Genomic DNA, 18,320 nt, shown 5'->3' on the forward strand with positions numbered 1-18,320 from the left:
TCCAGTTAGGGTTTTTCCAAAACCTGTTGCAGAGTGCTAGATATTTTTGTGCCCTTTTCCCCCCCCCTTCTTTAAGTTTCCCATTTCAATTCTTGTTAAATAGTTTGTGTTCTAAAAAATTGCAGTGCTTATATTTAGTGCTACCTGTAGCTTCATATTTTGAATTTTTTTTAACTTAGAGATATATTATGTCAGAAGTACTTATTTGTCCATACCAATTTTTTTAAATATTAGTTTCTTAGTTTTCTTTGTGGTTTTGAATAAATAAGAGATGAGCAATTTTGCATGGGTCTACTTTTGTTTGTTAATATTACTCAGATGAGTTTTGATTTAATCCTAAAATTATTAACAAATTGAGACATAGCTGTACATAAAGACATGTATGTTGTATGGAAATGTAGTGCCATTTACAAAGCTAATGGAATTACACTCTGTAAGTTAAAAAAACCCACTAGTTATTATTTTCTGTTGTTACAGTGCTAGAATTGTACAAATAGAATACTTCAATTTGAAATTAATGTTGCTCACATCCTGTTTTTTTCTGCTTGTATCTTGAAATTGATGAGCAGTTTGTGTCAAGTTAGTGCTTGAAATCCTCAAACATTTGGATGTACTTCCCTGAGTAGTACAACAGATGTGATTTGTTTTGTTTCACTTTATTTTTCTCTGTTAGGCTCAAGAGCGATCAGAGAGTGCTGAACTGGCATTTATTAAGCAACTTGTCCGAAAAATCCTGATAGTTATTGCTCGTCCTGCTCGCTTACTGGAATGCCTGGTAAGGTCATGCTTTCTATAGTTTTTTTATTTGCTAGTGTAGGAAAGTTTCTAGGCTAGTAGTCAGGGCCCTTTACAGTTCCTTTTTGGAACATGTCAGACAGTGGGGCAGGGTTTTGTTGCTAGTGGGATCCTTTCTGCTTTTATGGTAGGAACTTGAGACTTGTAGGGACCTCCTGCAGTTGTGTTGGGTTCCCTGCTATTGCAAATACCATGTTATAGAATCCCTTTCATCAGCTGAGGAAGCTCCAGTTTGAAACCTGCTGGGGTTTTCTGTTGTTTTGTTAGACTTTGCTATTCTCTTGGGAAGACTGTTCTGGAATCATAATTGCTTGGTGATTTTCCCGTTGTTGTTGTTCTTATTACAAATTTCATAAGTTTGTTTCACTCGACAGCTGCCAGGGCTATAGGCAGCTTGCAGTCATCTGTGCAGTACCTGATCTGGGGTGAACTGCAGCAGAGGGGTTAGGGTATCTGGATGTTATGATAGTCAGAGTTACACCCGGGGACCAGAAGGAGCAGAATAGTTAATTTAATTACGCATGAGCATAGCACTGATGTTGCCAGGCTGGGCTAGCTTTTGCAAGGCCATGTGGGTGTGTTTCTGGTTTGCCTGTCCATGCTGGAGGAACTGGGGTGGCTCAGGTGTGGGAGGTTGCTTCTACACACAGAGCCAATGTGTTTCAGTTCTTCACTGGAACTAATAAATCCTCACAGAACACAGTGTACTCAGGAGGGTAGTGTAGACACCCAAATACCATTCGAGAGCCAGCCTGAGTCTAACAGGCCTGGCAGGCAGCCTGAGCTGACTTTGTTGAGCCATGCTGCTTGCCAGTACGAGGATCACAGTGTTGATGCTGCATACAGCTATTTGAGGCTGACACGGCTTATGTGGGAGCCACTAACCTGCTGCTTGACTCACGTTATGCCTGGAAGTGTCATAACTACATTTGCATGGCATTGAGTCTGAGCTAGTAAGTCTTTCCAACCTGATTTTGGCTCTGTGCTGTGTCTCTTCATGTGTGGCTTGATCTGCCATGAGTGTTTTGAGAGCTGCCTCTGTTTTGTTTTGGAAACACCATCTCTCAGTGTTCCCGTTTACAGTTTGTTCATGATTTGCAGTTCAGAGGAATCTAAAATAAGGTATATGCTCTGAAACTGCATGGAAGAGAGGTTTAATGAAAGAAAGGCTGGCTTTAGAGAAGAGGGTGCCTTAGCTGATCCTGCCCCTGCTATTGAATCCAAGCTTATGTTATTCCTTCACCGTGAACCCTGTAATGCTCATTCCATATCCAGTGTGATCTTCCCTGCTCCATCCCCAGGGTTCACATAATCTTCCTGAAGCTCTTCACTCAGTTTCTCCTACGACGCTTGTCTTTGCTCTGATCTGCATCCTCCTTTATCATCACACAGCCAAAAATGTCCTGGCAGTCTGAGCTTCTTTATGATGCTTTGTCCTTCCTTCCTTCCTTCCTTCCTTCCTTCCTTCCTTCCTTCCTTCCTTCCTTCCTTCCTTCCTTCCTTCCTTCCTTCCTTCCTTCCTTCCTTCCTTCCTTCCTTCCTTCCTTCCTTCCTTCCTTCCTTCCTTCCTTCCTTCCTTCCTTCCTTCCTTCCTTCCTTCCTTCCTTCCTTCCTTCCTTCCTTCCTTCCTTCCTTCCTTCCTTCCTTCCTTCCTTCCTTCCTTCCTTCCTTCCTTCCTTCCTTCCTTCCTTCCTTCCTTCCTTCCTTCCTTCCTTCCTTCCTTCCTTCCTTCCTTCCTTCCTTCCTTCCTTCCTTCCTTCCTTCCTTCCTTCCTTCCTTCCTTCCTTCCTTCCTTCCTTCCTTCCTTCCTTCCTTCCTTCCTTCCTTCCTTCCTTCCTTCCTTCCTTCCTTCCTTCCTTCCTTCCTTCCTTCCTTCCTTCCTTCCTTCCTTCCTTCCTTCCTTCCTTCCTTCCTTCCTTCCTTCCTTCCTTCCTTCCTTCCTTCCTTCCGTCCTTCCTTCCTTCCTTCCTTCCTTCCTTCCTTCCTTCCTTCCTTCCTTCCTTCCTTCCTTCCTTCCTTCCTTCCTTCCTTCCTTCCTTCCTTCCTTCCTTCCTTCCTTCCTTCCTTCCTTCCTTCCTTCCTTCCCCCCTTCCTTCCTTCCTTCCTTCCCCCCTTCCTTCCCCCCTTCCTTCCTTCCCCCCTTCCTTCCCTCCCCCCTTCCTTCCCCCCTTCCTTCCTTCCCCCCTTACTTCCTCCCCCCCTCCTTCCCTCCTTCCTTCCTTCCTTCCGTCCCCCCGTCCCTCCTTCCTTCCCCCCTTCCCTCCTTCCTTCCCCCCTTCCCCCCTTCCTTCCCCCCTTCCTTCCTTCCCCCCTTCCCCCCTTCCTTCCCCCCTTCCTCCCCCCCCTTCCCTCCCTCCTTCCTTCCCCCCTTCCCTCCCCCCTTCCTTCCCCCCTTCCTTCCCCCCCCCCCCCTCCCCTCCCCTCCCCTCCCCTCCCCTCCCCTCCCCTCCCCTCCCCTCCCCTCCCCTCCCCTCCCCTCCCCTCCCCTCCCCTCCCCTCATCATCTTTGCCATTGTGCTTTTTAAATTCAAGTTCTCTCCTGGTGACCCATGTACCCATTAGTGCATTCTCCTAAATGACAAGTTTTATAGCTAGCTGGTCCAAATCTCCATTCACTTAGTTCCTGTGTTCTGGCACAGGCTGCCCAGGGAGGTGGTTGAGTCACCTTCCCTGGAGGTGTTTAAAGGACAGGTGGATGAGGTGCTGAGGGGCATGTTTTACGGATTATTAGGAATGGTTGGACTCAAATATCCAGTGGGTTCTTTCCAACCTAGTGATTCTATTATGATTCTGCCCCTGGGATTTTATACTAGGATTAATTCTGCCTTTTCGTGCTTCAAGTAGGCCTGATGTGCGTCTTACATCCCCTACTTTTGCTGGCCTTGCTGATGAGAATGTGTTGCAAAGAGATGACTGCGTCTCTTAGTTCAGAGTTTTAGAGCAGCAACTGCAGAGAAAGACACCACAGCTTTCTTAAAAGTTTTCTTACATCAGATGGGATATTTAGGAGTTTTAAGCTGGAATGTAGTGTCTCTGTAACATTTCTTCAGAGGCACATAGCTTGAACAAATCTAAAGATTTTTTAAACAGTTTTTACTGTCACAAAACTGTACATTTCTCATGCAGTAAGTTATTAAGCCTAGTGTATAAACATTGCTGTAATCACGTAATCTTAGGAAAGCAATACTGTTGTTTTTTCCATAGCTTCCCTCAGGAAACTTTTGAATAATATTGGCTGACATTTTAGAATGTCTGTCTGAAGTAGATATGTATGAAAAATTTCAGCCTCTGTAAGAGAGTTCCTAGCATTGTAGGAAATAAATCCAGCACTTTTGTCATAAAAAGTTTCAGATACCATGTGGCTGTCAGTTCTCTGATGGTGATCTTGGCTCAGGTGTTCATGGTATGCAAATGCCTGTTTTTATTCACTTGATAATCATATGAATAAAGCTTTTGCAATTTCGTATGTGCCAAGAGCTACTGCCAAATACTGAAAGATTTTCGCTATTGGCACATGGAAATGAAACATACAGTCAGAAGTACAGATCAGAAAAGAAATTTGTTACTTCTGATTATTTGCACGTGTGTGTGTCTATATCTAGAGATACATACACATATATTCATATGATTAAAAATATCTGTAAAAGCATGTCCTGATAGCTGCAGCAGTTCACACACTTCCAAAATGAAACGTGGTACTAGGTTAGGATGTTGAATTCCGAAGTCCTGCATAGCCTGAGGAGCTAGGATGGGAGCCTTATGACCCAGCATACAGACTAAAGCCCCATGGAGTTATGGCCAGCCACAAAGTGACTGGCATGGGAGCTAACTGGCATAGCAGTCTGCCTGGCTTCTGCAGATGTTTTTGACAGAACTGACTTACTCCAGCAAAAAAGTCTGTCTTGTTGTATTAATGTTTCATGGCTCTGCCTGGCCCTCACTCTGTTAAGCATTGCATCTGTGATTGGCACGTTTGCTTGGCACAAACATCTTGGAGAATGTAATGGCTATGTGAGAGATATTTTGGTATGAATTCATACTGATAGACTACTTCCTTGTTCCTTTCAATGTTTTCCTATTTTTGTCATCTGTCAAGGTAATAAAATAAATGTATTTCCTGGGGACTTCGGTAATAAGCAGAGTTTTGAGTTTCTGAGGTTTTTTTGTTCCTCTTTGAGGCTTGCCTTTTAGTCATGGTATGTATAATAGTTACGATACAGTTGGTTCCCAAGCAATGTTTTTTTATTTCTAGACATGGAACAGTTGGATCAACGAAGTTCAAATGTTGTTTTCAGCAACCTAGGATTTTGACTTCATTCTAAATGTAACAATTGGTTTAGTTGTATTTTCCATAAAATGTTGTGTATATATTTTGATTAAAAAAATACTTCAAAATTTCATGTAGAAGTAAAAGTGGAGAGCAATATATTTGCATAGTTTCTTTATGTTAATAGTGGATTTTTATATGCAAGCGGCTGCAGGGAGATGAAGTCTTCTGTATGTGAAATTTTATTGCTGCTGTTTATAAGTCATTTCACCGAATATTATGGGAAGTTCTGAGGGCAAAGAACTTACTGTTCTTAGAACGTAGTTCTCTGGAATAATAGTATGAAACTTCATTGCTTACAGCATATTACTTTGTAGAAGAATGATAGTAATACACTACTAGTGATGTGATAAATAGGTATTGCTTTTAATAAGGGGGATGTCAAATATTTGTGATAGAAGTTTGTGTGTTAGGTTGTAAGACTTCAGTTTTTCCAAAGAAAATTGTGATGATTATTTTTCTTCTAGGAGTTTGATCCTGAAGAATTTTACTATCTTTTGGAAGCAGCTGAAGGCCATGCTAAAGAAGGACAAGGCATTAAAACGGACATCCCACGATATATAATTAGCCAGCTGGGGTTAAATAAAGATCCCCTTGAAGGTAAGTGCATCTTCTTGTCCAGCTATAGGCTCCCAGGTTCTTCCTTCTCAATGCATTTTATCATTCTGATAATACGTACCTGAAAAGGGTCAAACTAAAGATCATAGCAGGACAAGCAGTTGCTGACCTCCAAGTTCTCTCATAAGCTCAAACGCATTAAAAAGGCCATCTGAGATTTTTTTCATTGTGAATACTGTTCATAAATACACGATGTCAACAATACTCGTCATCATCTTCTAGCTTGGCAAGTTATATGAGAAGAATACTTCCCGTTCCTATTAAAACTGCAAAGATTTATTTTCTTGGGTAATTTATGTGTCTATGTTGAGGAGCCTTGTATGGAAAACTTGGGTTCCCATGTAGGTATTACCAGTGCATAATTTTTGTTTGCTTAATTCTTCTCTCAAGGACAGTGTTGGGAAAACTACAGTTTCTTCTGTCTCCTAGGCAGGCTGTCTTCTCTTCCATCATGGTACCAGATTTTATCGTTGGTGACAAGTGGAAATGGTTTTGTTGTGTTCAGTGCTAGTCCTGCCATTTAGAAGAAATTGGCAGAAGTGCAGTTTTTCATGGAAAACTAGTCTAACTAGTGCCATTTAGCTTGGCTTCTGTGTTATGACCCAGGACAACGGGGATCTCTACAAGAGGACTTGGTAACGAAAAATAATAGCAAAAAACTATGATAAATGCTTTTCAATGAGTTCTCATGATGCATTATCAGATTTTCTTAAAGGAGTAGTATATTGTGTGTTAGAAGAAAACTTTTTTTTTCAACTCCAGCAGCTTGTGAAGTTCAGTGCTGCCAGATGTCAGGAATTCTGTTAGGTCTGATTCAGTTAGGTTGGATGTTGTTATAGATGATATTCATGTTATATTAACACATTTTAAAAAAAAGTCAGAACTATTATTAGTCTGCTGCTGTCTTCACAGAATTTCCTCATCCAAATTCAGTGTTCTTTTTATCTGAGGTTTAGGTTAAAGTAACTTTGATGCTTTTTGCTTGGATTTGGAGTGCAGCAAGGATGCAGGAAAAGCTGGAAAGTATACACGAATATTGTTTTCCATGTGTTAGTGGAAGAGAAGTAGCTTAATTTATGCAAGGTGAAGAGATGTCTGCTAGATTTAGGGAGTTGTTGGTCTGTCCTAGACTGACAATTCACTGATCAGTTCTTCACTGATCAAGTATGTGAAGTTTAATTGAGGTGTGGGTTGAGGGTTTTGTATTATTGACCCCAGTTCTGCCACTTAAGTCTTATCTTACTGATGGATGTTTTCTGGCCACTTCAGTAAGTTTTCCTCAGCAAGAGTCAAGAATCTGATACTACTTCAGTGTCATCTTAAAGGTTAATGTGCACATAGATCAGTGATCAAATCATTCAAGGCGCCTGATTCATGTTACTGCTTTTCTGCCTCCCTACAAAAAGTGGTGTATATAAGCAGTATAAATCGCTTTTCAATGACTTCTTAAGTGAACTGGGTTTCATTTAAAATTCCTTTATATAGAAGGACATTTCCTAAGCAAAAAGTAAAAGAATGGCACTATGGTTTTATACCCTAGAATTAATCATTTACAAAGAGAATTACCTGGAAATACTGTAGTCTTTGCTATAAAATCTATTACATGAAGATCATCCTGCAGAGAGCTTTTAATTCCTTCTATGCAAAAAGAGAAAATACTAAAAGTATTCAGGTAGCAGAAGACTAAATCTTTCAAAACAAACAAACTTCACCTCAGTAACACCACTTACCCTCAAACACAGAATTATATTTTCAAATAAGCTGTTAAATTATGTCTGCAATGTTTGTAAGTGCTTATGGGGGGGATTTTGCTTCCTTTGGAGAGAAAAGCAACCTACTTCTTTAGACTCTTCTCTACTCACCTCTTTTGTTTGCTGCCATAGCTGTGGTGTCCTTTCTTTGAGTGAAATGATGCATGCATTACTTGGAGATAATGCCAGATAAATTTATGTACTGAAAGCAATACCACAACAGATTCATCAGTTAGCAGAGACTGGTGACTGCATTTCTAAGGAGTTCCCCAGGGAGGAATTTTTCCCCATGGTTTTTAAATTACCTTCTTTACCTTTTTGAATCATGAGTCTTCAGAAATTGTTTAAATCAATGAAAGAAAAAGGGCAGATGTTTAATGGTATTTAGATGAGTTTTATAAATCTCATCAGGCATTGCAAAATGATTCCATAGCTCCCTGTTTCAAAAGCTGGCTCTTGGTTCCATTCCATTAGTACCTTTTGCTTCCAAATAATATGTATTTCTCAAATAATCGTTACTTTGCAAAAGTTCTGTTTAAAAATGACTCATTTTAATTAGCTATTTATGAAGATAATTTCAGTTGAGAAGGTTGTCAAAGTTTATTGTTCTAGCTTGCTTGGTTCTCACCCATACAATAAAGGTTTCATCAACACTTATAATATAAAAACTCTACATTCACAAAACTGTGACTTTTGTCAGGGAAGTCCAGTCCAGTTTCAAGTTCAACCTATATAATTTTAGCTCTTTTTTTTGAAAGATCTGTTTGCTCTCAGTGGAGATGTTTTTACTGTTTATTGATGTTATATTCAGAATTCTTGAAACTATTTTCGCTTCTCTAACACTTCAAAGATGTGTCTGTTTTTTGAAGTGACATTTTCGTTACTTTTGAAGCTTACTCTTTACAAACATTGTGTATTGGATAATGATTCCAAATGAGAGTTACTCCTTAAAGTTTCAACTGTTGAAACAGGAAATTATCTGTGTGATTAATTTGCTGCTAATGATTACAGCAAGTGTTGTACAGAATTTAACTTGTGATAGTTACTTATTATATAGGAATATACAGTTTAGATATTCGATGTGACTATTACAATTATCTTTCATATTCATATAATCAGTTATCAGTCCTGAGATAAAAATACGTCTCGCACATTTTAGGTGGTCTTATCTCCAGCACATAATTACGATGCAGTTTGCATCTTTGGCTATGTGGAGTATATAATTAACTATGTATACGATTAAAGTAATCTTAAGATTGCTAGGGTTTTGTAGCTACCAGCTGTCCTGCTTACCTTTTATTACCCAGATGAATTCTTATTTACTAGGCCCCTGAAGACCAGGATAGACTTAGGAGCTCTGCAGCATGGGTTGACCTTGACAGGGACAACCAAGTCAAGTTGTAGACCCCCAAAATCTTAGTTCTCCTGAGAAGTCATCTGTATTAGTGACTCCATAAATTACAAGCTTCTAAGAAGAAAATGACTTTTAGCTTATTCTTCTGGATGTATCAGCATTTCTCTAGAGAGGATGCAAACCATTTGGAGTCCCTCTCTATCAAAACTAGAAGCTTTTTTCTCTAACCATGGTGGGGCCTATTATTAACCCCTTAGGGGGTAAGATCCTCGGGAGATTTAGCAAACTAGTGCTGTCTTTCCCTAAATGCTCAGATCACACACAGAATCTCAGAATCCCAATGTCTCAGCACTGTTAACAATATTGCTCTTCATTGCTTCGTGACTGTTTGAATTTTTCAGTGAACAATTACATAGGCATTGAATAAGAGGTCTTCAATTTCTGAGTGGAATTTTTTTTATATATCCCTGGAGATGACAAAAAAGTTGTTTGCCAAGTCCTACAGATAGGTCAGCATGTTCATTAAATATTCCAGAAAAACGTCACTCTCAGAAGCTTAGTTTTAGTTTCATTTTTGTATTTGCTATGGCTTAAAATGAAGTTTCCAATTTATTTATTTATTTATTTTTCTTTCAGAAATTGCTCAGCTAGCTAACTGTGACAGTGGGGCAGCAGAAACTCTGGAAATCAATGAATCAATAAATGTAAGTTTTCCTATTCTGTTGATGCTTTTGCTGAATTTTAGCAAGGAAAAAAAAAAAAGATGTATTCTATTCCTTCCCCTCCCTGTCCCCTTATATTTTCTCCTGGTACATGTAAACAGATTGGATAGAACAGTGGTTTATTCTGAGATTCATGCCATGGTGCTGAGCATAAGAAGGCTTGCAAAAATATTAGAGTAAAACTTGCTCCTTGTTTTCCTAGATTTTGTAATATCTTAGGTTCCACAAGGATAGCATTCACCATGTGGCAATTGCTTTACCACAAAAATCCACCAGTGCTTCCATTGTTTCTGATAATTAAATGTATTCATTTTTCTTTTGAAGCACTTCTAAATCCTTTTGTAAAAAATAAAGTATTTTAAGCAGATTTTAAGTCAGTCCATTTACAGAGGCAGCTAACGATCAAATTGAGAGACTGAACAGATCCAGTGAAGATTTAGTAAGTTAGTTTGCAATTTGGAAGATTGTGCATTGTTCTTCTGAGTCTGTTTGAAAATATTTAGCTACAATAATGGGTACTATACAGCAATATTTTGTCAGATGTTTGTTCAGTTTGGTGGGACAAAAATGAGTTGGAGGAGATAATTGGGCTGAATATTGTGGGCTTAAATGCTCTCAATTTTAATTCTTATTTTTAAAAGTTGATTTTTAAACCTTATATTTCAGTCGACAGAGTAAATGGAGTTCTAACAATTTAGTATTGAATATCATTATGAGTGGATAGAACAAGCTAGTACTATTTTGGTGAATGCTTAGGTAATTCAGTGGTACTTTAGTATTTATATATTAGTAGAGTTTAATGTACAGACAGAGGATGTCTGTTGAACTAGTTTTCAGCAGAAAAGACGTCATCCTCTGGTACATGTCATATTATCTTAAGATAATTTCTGATTTTCTGGCCAAAGGCCACCTGTAAAGCTTTCCAAAGTTGTGACACAAAGGCTATTTCTTATTCTGCAGTGTTTATCTGCATTGAAAGTACTATGTTAGACCTAAGCAGTATTTAGTGGAAGGATACTGACAAATTGGAGAAAAGATAGAATAACTAGAAGGCATAAAGGAAGTGTTGAAGTCCATAGAAGAATCTAGGGTGCAAACTGACTTGACAGTGTCTAAGAAATTGTGATTGTAAAGTTATTTGTGTTATGAAAATGTTGAAGATATAAATGAAGGATAAGGCAGTGAAATAAAAGTATTAAATAGTGGAGATAATGAAAAGAATTCAATAAAGAAAAATACAGGATGAGTGTTTTTAAACATTTTCTCAGACTGTAGTTGTGAATAAACGCACATAGGAAATGACAGGTAGCGTAACTCAAAAGTACAGGACCATTCAGAATAATCATAAATATGCAATTAGGAAGAATCCTTTACTGGAGGTCAAGTAGGATTGAATATGTTGAATAACAGTTAAAATAAGTTGTCTTTCTCTGTTCCTGGGTATTTTATTATATTAACATACTAACTAGTCTTGCATTAGATTTTCTTTAGCAAGCATTTAACTGAAAGTGTTCCAACCAGGTCTGCTTTCAACCTTAACTATTATCGAACTGCCTGGATAGGGACTGTAGAATTTCTGCAAGAAATGTTTTGGAAAACATCTTGAAAGGGTTCTTACGTGTTTGGAATACTGAATTTGAAAGTCCCATACCCTCATCATTGCCCCCACATCCCATATCTAGTTCATACTTACGGCTTCAAGACTGATTAAAAATTAAAGCTAGAAAAAAGGTTGTGCGGTATTTGGGACAAGTCCAACTTGAAAATATTCTGGCATATGAGTAGGTGAAAGTGACCTCTGCAATGGCAGAGTTATTGCATTTTTATCTTCCATATTTTTCTTTTTCATCTTTTGTTTCTTTTTATTGTCTATCCTAAGTTATATCACAGGGTATCCTAACATTCATTCAAATTGTGAAAAAACGTACTTGAATGAATGAGAGCTCATCTATAGCTTGTTACTACTAGCTTGTACTAGCAGAGTCAGATTTACTAAAACTGGAATGCAATGGCCAACAAATGCCTGGTGGGATTCACAGAAGTCCGTGGCTCCAGATAGGAATTGCTAGTAACTCCTTTACAAGAAGCTTTCATGTCCCTCTGCTTTTATCTCCACATGTAGATAAGTGGACAGATACTTGCAGTGTAACGGATAACTGCTTGATGAAAAAGCAGCTTTGCTTCAGAAGTGTGTTTGGTCCCTCTGTGTGCTAGTTGTGTGGCTAACTTGCTGTAACTTCTCACTGTTTCATCAGGGTGTGGCAGCCTGGTGGTAGTTGGGTTTCGTTTGTTTTTTATTCTTCCCTTATTTTGAAAAGAAATACTGTATTAACTTTGTTCTTTTTTCTCTCTTGCTTTGAAGAACTCTAGTACCTCACTGAAGCTGCAGAGAAAACCTCGGGAAAGTGATTTTGAAACAATTAAACTGATTAGTAATGGAGCTTATGGGTGAGTAATCCATGAGTGCAACAAGCTCTTCTGCATTTAATTTTTTATTAACTTCCCATTATTTCTTATTCCAGGGATGTTTATGTGAGGGATTTTGTTTGCAGTGCAATTTTTTTACTTCCGCTTTCCTGTTTTGTTGCTAATATTTGAAGTTCACCATAAAAGCTTTTGGAAGGCCTGTTAGGCAATAATGAATTACTGTGTGCTGTGTTAAATTAAAAAAAACGAATATTACATCATGACAAATTTTTAGAAGTAGTAATCATGTAACACCAAAGATGATATCTGAATAAATCAAAAGGCAGGTTTAAAGCCAGCTTTACAGTACCCGAAACAGCCTGTATTTATGCAGATGAGAAACAGAACAGAACTGCATCTGGAGGGATACAGATTGTTAAAAATGAGTGCTTACTTGACCTAAAAAAATTTTGCAAGGTAGAAACAAGTTTCCTTAAGTAGGGCAGTGCTGTTTTCGTGCTTCTTCATGGATGGTCTTTATCCTCATATTTTAACCAGTTAGCCTTGAATGAATTGCTGTTAATTGGTTAGTTTCTGTGTATTTGGAAAGTGCACAGCTTTCTACCCACTGATGTGAGAGTCACCTGGAGATGTCCTAGAAGACCAAGAGAAAATTATCTTAGCTTGTGCCTTAAATGAACATGAAATGTTTCCTAGAACTACCATGCAGGGATTGTGTCTATCAGCAGGCAGAAGTTTGTGTTCAGTCACGTTTTCTGTTCAGATACCTTCTATTAGACCCTTGGTTGAATCCTTCTCTGCACCGAAATGTGTCAAGACAAGTTGGCCTCTGTAACCTACAGGATCAGGAGGGGTGTATTGGTTCAAAAGAAAGGGCTTTCCATCTTGAGGTGAGGAGCACATCACAGCCTGGCAGTGGAGAGGGCTGTGCTGCTCTCCTTCATACACACCATTAGAGTGATTCTACTCTCCACTACCTCTGCTTGAGGTCAGAAGCAGCAGTGGCCTTATAGGACTGAACACTCTTTGAAGAGACCTTGGATGTAGAAGAGAAAACACCTTCAGTCAGCTGACTGGAGTTTTGCATGCTTTTTTACTGGCTTGAGTCTGATGGGCACTGGAATACTCTCTAATCATATTTAGTTAAAGGTAACTGAGCTCTGAACAAGAGGCTTTTAGTGCTGCCTACTGTAGTTGGTCATGATAGGTTATGTGGAGGCTATTAGTTGTGTCCAGACTTGCTTACATAGCTCAGCAAAAAGCCTGGAGGAAGTAGCATGATTTGCACTGAAGTTATGTAAATACCCAAATACCACTTCTCACTAGTGAACCTCTGCACAATTCTTTTACTTAGAAATTCTCCGTAGGCAAGCTCACTACTTTCGGTATACCAGTTTTTTGCAGTTACCCCACGACTACAAAAGCCTTGCTTCCAGCAGTTAGCAGAAGCTGCTACTGCCCTCGCTGGCTGCATTCCTTTCTTCTTCCTGTGGCTGATGCTTAGTCCTCCCCATTCCTCTTTTCATCTCCTACCCAATTTCTTCTGTGTCTTACTGGACGAGGATAAGAAGAAACATGTGGGTCAGTTGCCTCTCTGAGAAAAGGGTGTCCAAGTCACTAGAACTGCCCAACTTCCCAGCAGTGTCAGGATGCTGAGGAATGGTGAGAAGAAGGAGCAGCTGCAGAGGCGCATCCTGCAACCAGCAGCATGAGGCTGGACATCTAAAGCCAGAGGTTTGGTAGACCTGCGGCTCTTGCTCTGTGTTACAGGCAGAAGGAGCCTTGGTGAGCCATTAGGAAGTATAGACTGGAGACAACTGTTCATTTGAAGCTTACAAACAAGTAAGGGTCTGAAAAGTTGGAGAAGAGAGGATGAAAAGCCATGGCTTTGGCATGTAGGACTTTTTTTTCCCCTCATTGAAAATCAATGCTTATGAAACACATTTTAATGCCAATGATATGTGAAATAAGCAATATAAATGTTATAAAAATCAAATGAACCCCGATAAATTGTGAAGAAAAGGAGATCTGATGGGAAGTGAACACCTTGGAGTGTATCAGGATTCTGCATGAACTGTTATTGTCTTTAGCAGATGTTAAAACGGGTAGGTTGACAGGTTATACTGCGGTAATACTGAAATAAGTGGAAATTGAAAATCTCATCAGTTCAGTAGAGTGCTGTTACTTCCATCCTTAAGCAAACAATAGCAACATAGATTTTGTTAGTTTGGATTTTTTTTGTAAATGGTTACTTGTTACGAGAAAAAGAACAAGAAAGAAAACGAAGGTTCAGCACTTTACTAATTAATGTAGAGGGAAAGGAACGCAGTCAGTGGACTGTGAGACAATAAACTTCTAGAAGTATTTCTCACTGGTAAAAGTGATTTCAGCACCTAGTCACTCCCCCCTAGCTATTGTTAAATTGAGGAGACTTGTGCTCCTGAACTCTCTGGGATATCACTTCTTCAAAACTGCCTGTGTGCTTGAAGATCTTTGCTGTCACATGTCAAGTAAATGGGACTGTAATATTGACAGAACTTTTTTTGATCTTCATTAAATGTTTTTTCTGTTTGCTCTAATATGACTGGTCATTAATTTACTCATGTTTACAGTCAGATTTAAAGGGGAACGCATCATGATAACCTAAACACGCTTTTAATGTAATAAAGTAATAATACCTGTTCCATCTGTGAATACAAAGCAATGAACTACCCTATAGGCATTTTTACTGTTTATTTGTAAGTATAAGCAGCTGAAATAAAAGTTATTGTTATGCTACAAGGATTTTTTCTTCCCCTTCCATGTTTTTCCAGAACATTAATTTTTTTAAATAACCTAAATATGTGTGAATTCTATCTGTTCAATTGATCTAGTCTCAAAAAATGTCAGTGAGCATATTTTATGCTCTGACTTATTAAAGATTCAATATGCTGTTTTAATATTTTATTTATTTTGAGGCTATAAAGGGGGGGTTTCATTCCAAACCAATTTAAAAAAACTCATACATTGATTTTGCTGTGATGTTTTTGCCTTCATTAGTGAAATGGAAAGCTTTGACTGCTTGACAGGGTAATTGGTGGTCTTGGCATGCTGTAGCAGAGATTTGTCAGATTTGTTAAACTTGATGAGTTTAAATACAAACTACTGATTTTGGGAAGGTTTGAGTAAATATCTTAGCACTTCTCTGTTTTTAATTGTTTGGATAAACTCATTTGTAGTGCAATTAAATGGTTGTCTAGTAGATGAGGTATATCGGGCTTTTGGGAACAGCTAGGAATATACAAGAAGTTAAACAAGCTGTGAATCAGAAAACATGTAGAATGCTGGCCAAGTCATTAATGGACTCACAACCTGTCCATGATTTTTTTTCAGCCAGCCAAAACTTTTCATATTACCTAAATTTTAAACTTTTACTGAGATCACAGCAACATTTTTTCTGTATTCCAGCTTGCAAGAGGTAGCAGGTAGTAGTAGTAGTCCGTTTCTTCAAGTTGGCATCAGCCTGGTTTCCTCAAACAGCTCAAAAAAATAAAAATGACATTTGATTTCAGGGAGCTGAGTGATGTGACTTCAGTTGCCCCTCAGTAATGGATGCTTGTATCTGCCTAAAGCAAATACGTAAGACCACTTTTGTGCCTACATGAAATGCTTTTATTCCTAGAAGACTGTAATGTCAATATATACATGACATACTGGCTAATGGTGTTGCTTCATAAATTTAAAAATTCTGAGGCAGTGTTGGCTTGAGCAGCTGCTGCTTCTGTCCTCTGAGTACTCATTCCTGTCCCTTCTCTGCACAGTTGATAGTCCTTGCTCGTGTGTAGTTGCATTGGGAATGGGACTAAGAAAGTTACCCAGCTGCTGAATAACGCTTTGTCAATCAGATTAATTAATCATTAGACTGGCAGCCACCAGTTCAGAAATGGGAGGGGTAGACGGAGGTGTGGCTTTTTGGATTCACTTAGGTAGTGCCACCTCTGAATGGACTAGAGGTCTAATGAGCTTCTATTTTTTGTTTACCTTTGTCGGTGACTAGTCTGTGTAGAGTGAGAAACTGTGATTTCTAAACACTCAAAGCTTTAAAGAGCATTATAGAAAGTAGAGGCTGGCCATTTTTTTGCTAGGGATCTACATCATTGTGGACTTAATCAAGATGGTGAATTTCACTGCCCTCAAGTAAGCCTCACTTTCCAGTACAGCACAGGCCAAGTACGTTTTCTTTATTCTGTTGCTAATATGTGTCAGGATTGATATTGGCAGGTAATGCAGTCCTTTGGTTAATTAGAGAAAGGTTGTTACAATATTGAAGCTCTTGAATTCTGTCCTTCCTCAATGTGCAGCATACTTTGAACTTCTGAGGAGCTCTGTTTCTCAAGTGTTTCTTTTGCAAACACAGGACAGTTTACCTATAGGGTATCTCAACACACAGAACAGTTTACCTATAGGATATCTCAACAGCAGCTTCAACATTTTGCATTTGTGTTTACTAGCTGCCATAAAGACATAAGACTTTTCTACTGTTATATATGGAGAGGTGATTTTATTATCAGAATTTCTGACACACTGGAACAACTAGAATCTAGTATCTGTTGTGAGAGAAGGATCACAGCTATCATGTTCTCTTCTTCAGGTGGCCAGCTTCTTATTTGTTTCTAGCCAGACTAGGTTAAGTCTGAAATACTGCTGAGAGGAGTCTGTGCATGTTGTCCTGGGGCTCGGAAGACCCACAGTGCACTGAATGCTCATGTTAGGAGCACTACAGTGCTTTAGTGCATTTCCCCTTGCTCCTAAATAAAATTTATTGGTCATGGGCATCACATAGCTAGCAAGTAGTGCAGTGCTACCTGTGAATTCTAATCCTAAATAACTTTCCCTAAAATTTACCATGTTGTCTTAACATGAATCACAGCCACACAAGTTGCTCCTCTTCACTAAAGGCAACATTAGACACAATTCCAGGGTAGTACAGAATTTAACAGTCTGTTCTCAGGAAGTTGTTTGCGAAATATGTCTCCTGGTGAGCATCTGTAACTTTTAGGCAGCAAGTATAGTACCTGTATTTCCACAAGGAGTTCAAGGTCCTTTGCCAAATCAGAAAATTGGATCAAAGCAAATGACACAGCTACATTAGCTTCAAGAGCTGAATGTAGACTAGATTGTAAAGTGGTTCTGAAAGTTGAAGTTACTGGAAATCTGTAAACCAGACCTGAAGCCTGTAAGCACTTCAAGGAACAATAAAGACTCTTGGTTGTCTGATTGATGGGATAGATCGCACAGTTTTGAAGTTGAAGCAATTCAGGAGCCCCAGTCAAATGTTTTAGCATCTTTTTGGTCATCCTAGTTTGTACACAGTGTTTTATATTTGTGCCTAGTTAAAGGTATTTTAGAGATACATTTTTAAGCTGAGACTTACATTGGAAACGGATTAACATAGTGTTTGGACAGTGCTGAAGTTTATGAATTATCTTACTTCTCTGGAAGAATAAACTATACTGTATTGAAATACAGCATCAGTAAAATGCAGGGCACTCATGTATGTGTTGAGATTCATACAGTAAAATCAGAGGATGTTTTGGAAATCTTCTGTCACCACGTTACTAGAAAGGGGTGAGGTAGGAAAGCAAATTCTTCATTTGAAACCAGTGGAGGGTGCAGCAGCCACTTCTGTAATTGAACGGATTGACAGAGCAATCAGATGGTCTGGATGTTCTTAATACATTACTTGTGTGTTAAAGGAATTCTCAAATTTACATTGTCTTTATAATATACTGAGAAGCTTGAGCAATATTTAGTGATGAAGGCCAAGAAAGGAGGAGCTGAGGTATTGTGCTCTCTTTTAAAAGCACATAGAAAACAAAAATAAACTTTTCTCTAGTGCTCCAGCTGTAGCGTTCTGAAACATAAAGAATAGAGATAGATGTGGGAAAATGTGCCTGTAGAGTGAGAAAACAAAGTATGAGTTCAGTGCCAGGATCACAAGAACGTAGCAACATGACAGCTTCCAAGAAGCTGAATGGAAACTAGAAGGCCATCACAATCTACGTGGTAGGTTGTTATACAATAACAGAAGCATATTTCAAGGCTGGCAAATCAGCATTCAGTATTACCTGAGACAAAGTTATGTACTAGATTCAGTACATAATTCAGCCACATGTACTAGATTCTAGGCTGAATCTAGATATGTACTAGATTCAGCCACATTCAGTGGCTGTTCCCATTTTATCTTGAAGTTCTTAGTTGTGTCTCAGAAGGTGTATGCTTCACTCCAAGCTTTCCTTTTAGGTTAAGTTGAAGACCCACTTATGTGCAGAAATATGAAAGATTTC

At 38.8% G+C, this 18,320-nt stretch overlaps 1 protein-coding gene across 10 annotated transcripts in view; it reads left to right on the top strand.

The window, feature by feature from the left end:
* The window catches only part of MAST4 (microtubule associated serine/threonine kinase family member 4), a 261,302-nt gene that overhangs the window by 213,400 nt on the left and 29,582 nt on the right, over nucleotides 1–18,320 (top strand). For all 10 annotated transcript variants that reach the window (XM_054054161.1, XM_054054163.1, XM_054054162.1 and 7 more), the window contains 4 exons: nucleotides 674–775; nucleotides 5,590–5,722; nucleotides 9,482–9,549; nucleotides 11,930–12,015. In XM_054054161.1, coding sequence (XP_053910136.1) covers nucleotides 674–775; nucleotides 5,590–5,722; nucleotides 9,482–9,549; nucleotides 11,930–12,015 — 389 coding nt within the window. The remainder of the gene's footprint in view (nucleotides 1–673; nucleotides 776–5,589; nucleotides 5,723–9,481; nucleotides 9,550–11,929; nucleotides 12,016–18,320) is intronic.

This window comes from Cuculus canorus, chromosome Z, assembly GCF_017976375.1.
Source record: "Cuculus canorus isolate bCucCan1 chromosome Z, bCucCan1.pri, whole genome shotgun sequence".
Classification (NCBI taxonomy): domain Eukaryota; kingdom Metazoa; phylum Chordata; class Aves; order Cuculiformes; family Cuculidae; genus Cuculus; species Cuculus canorus.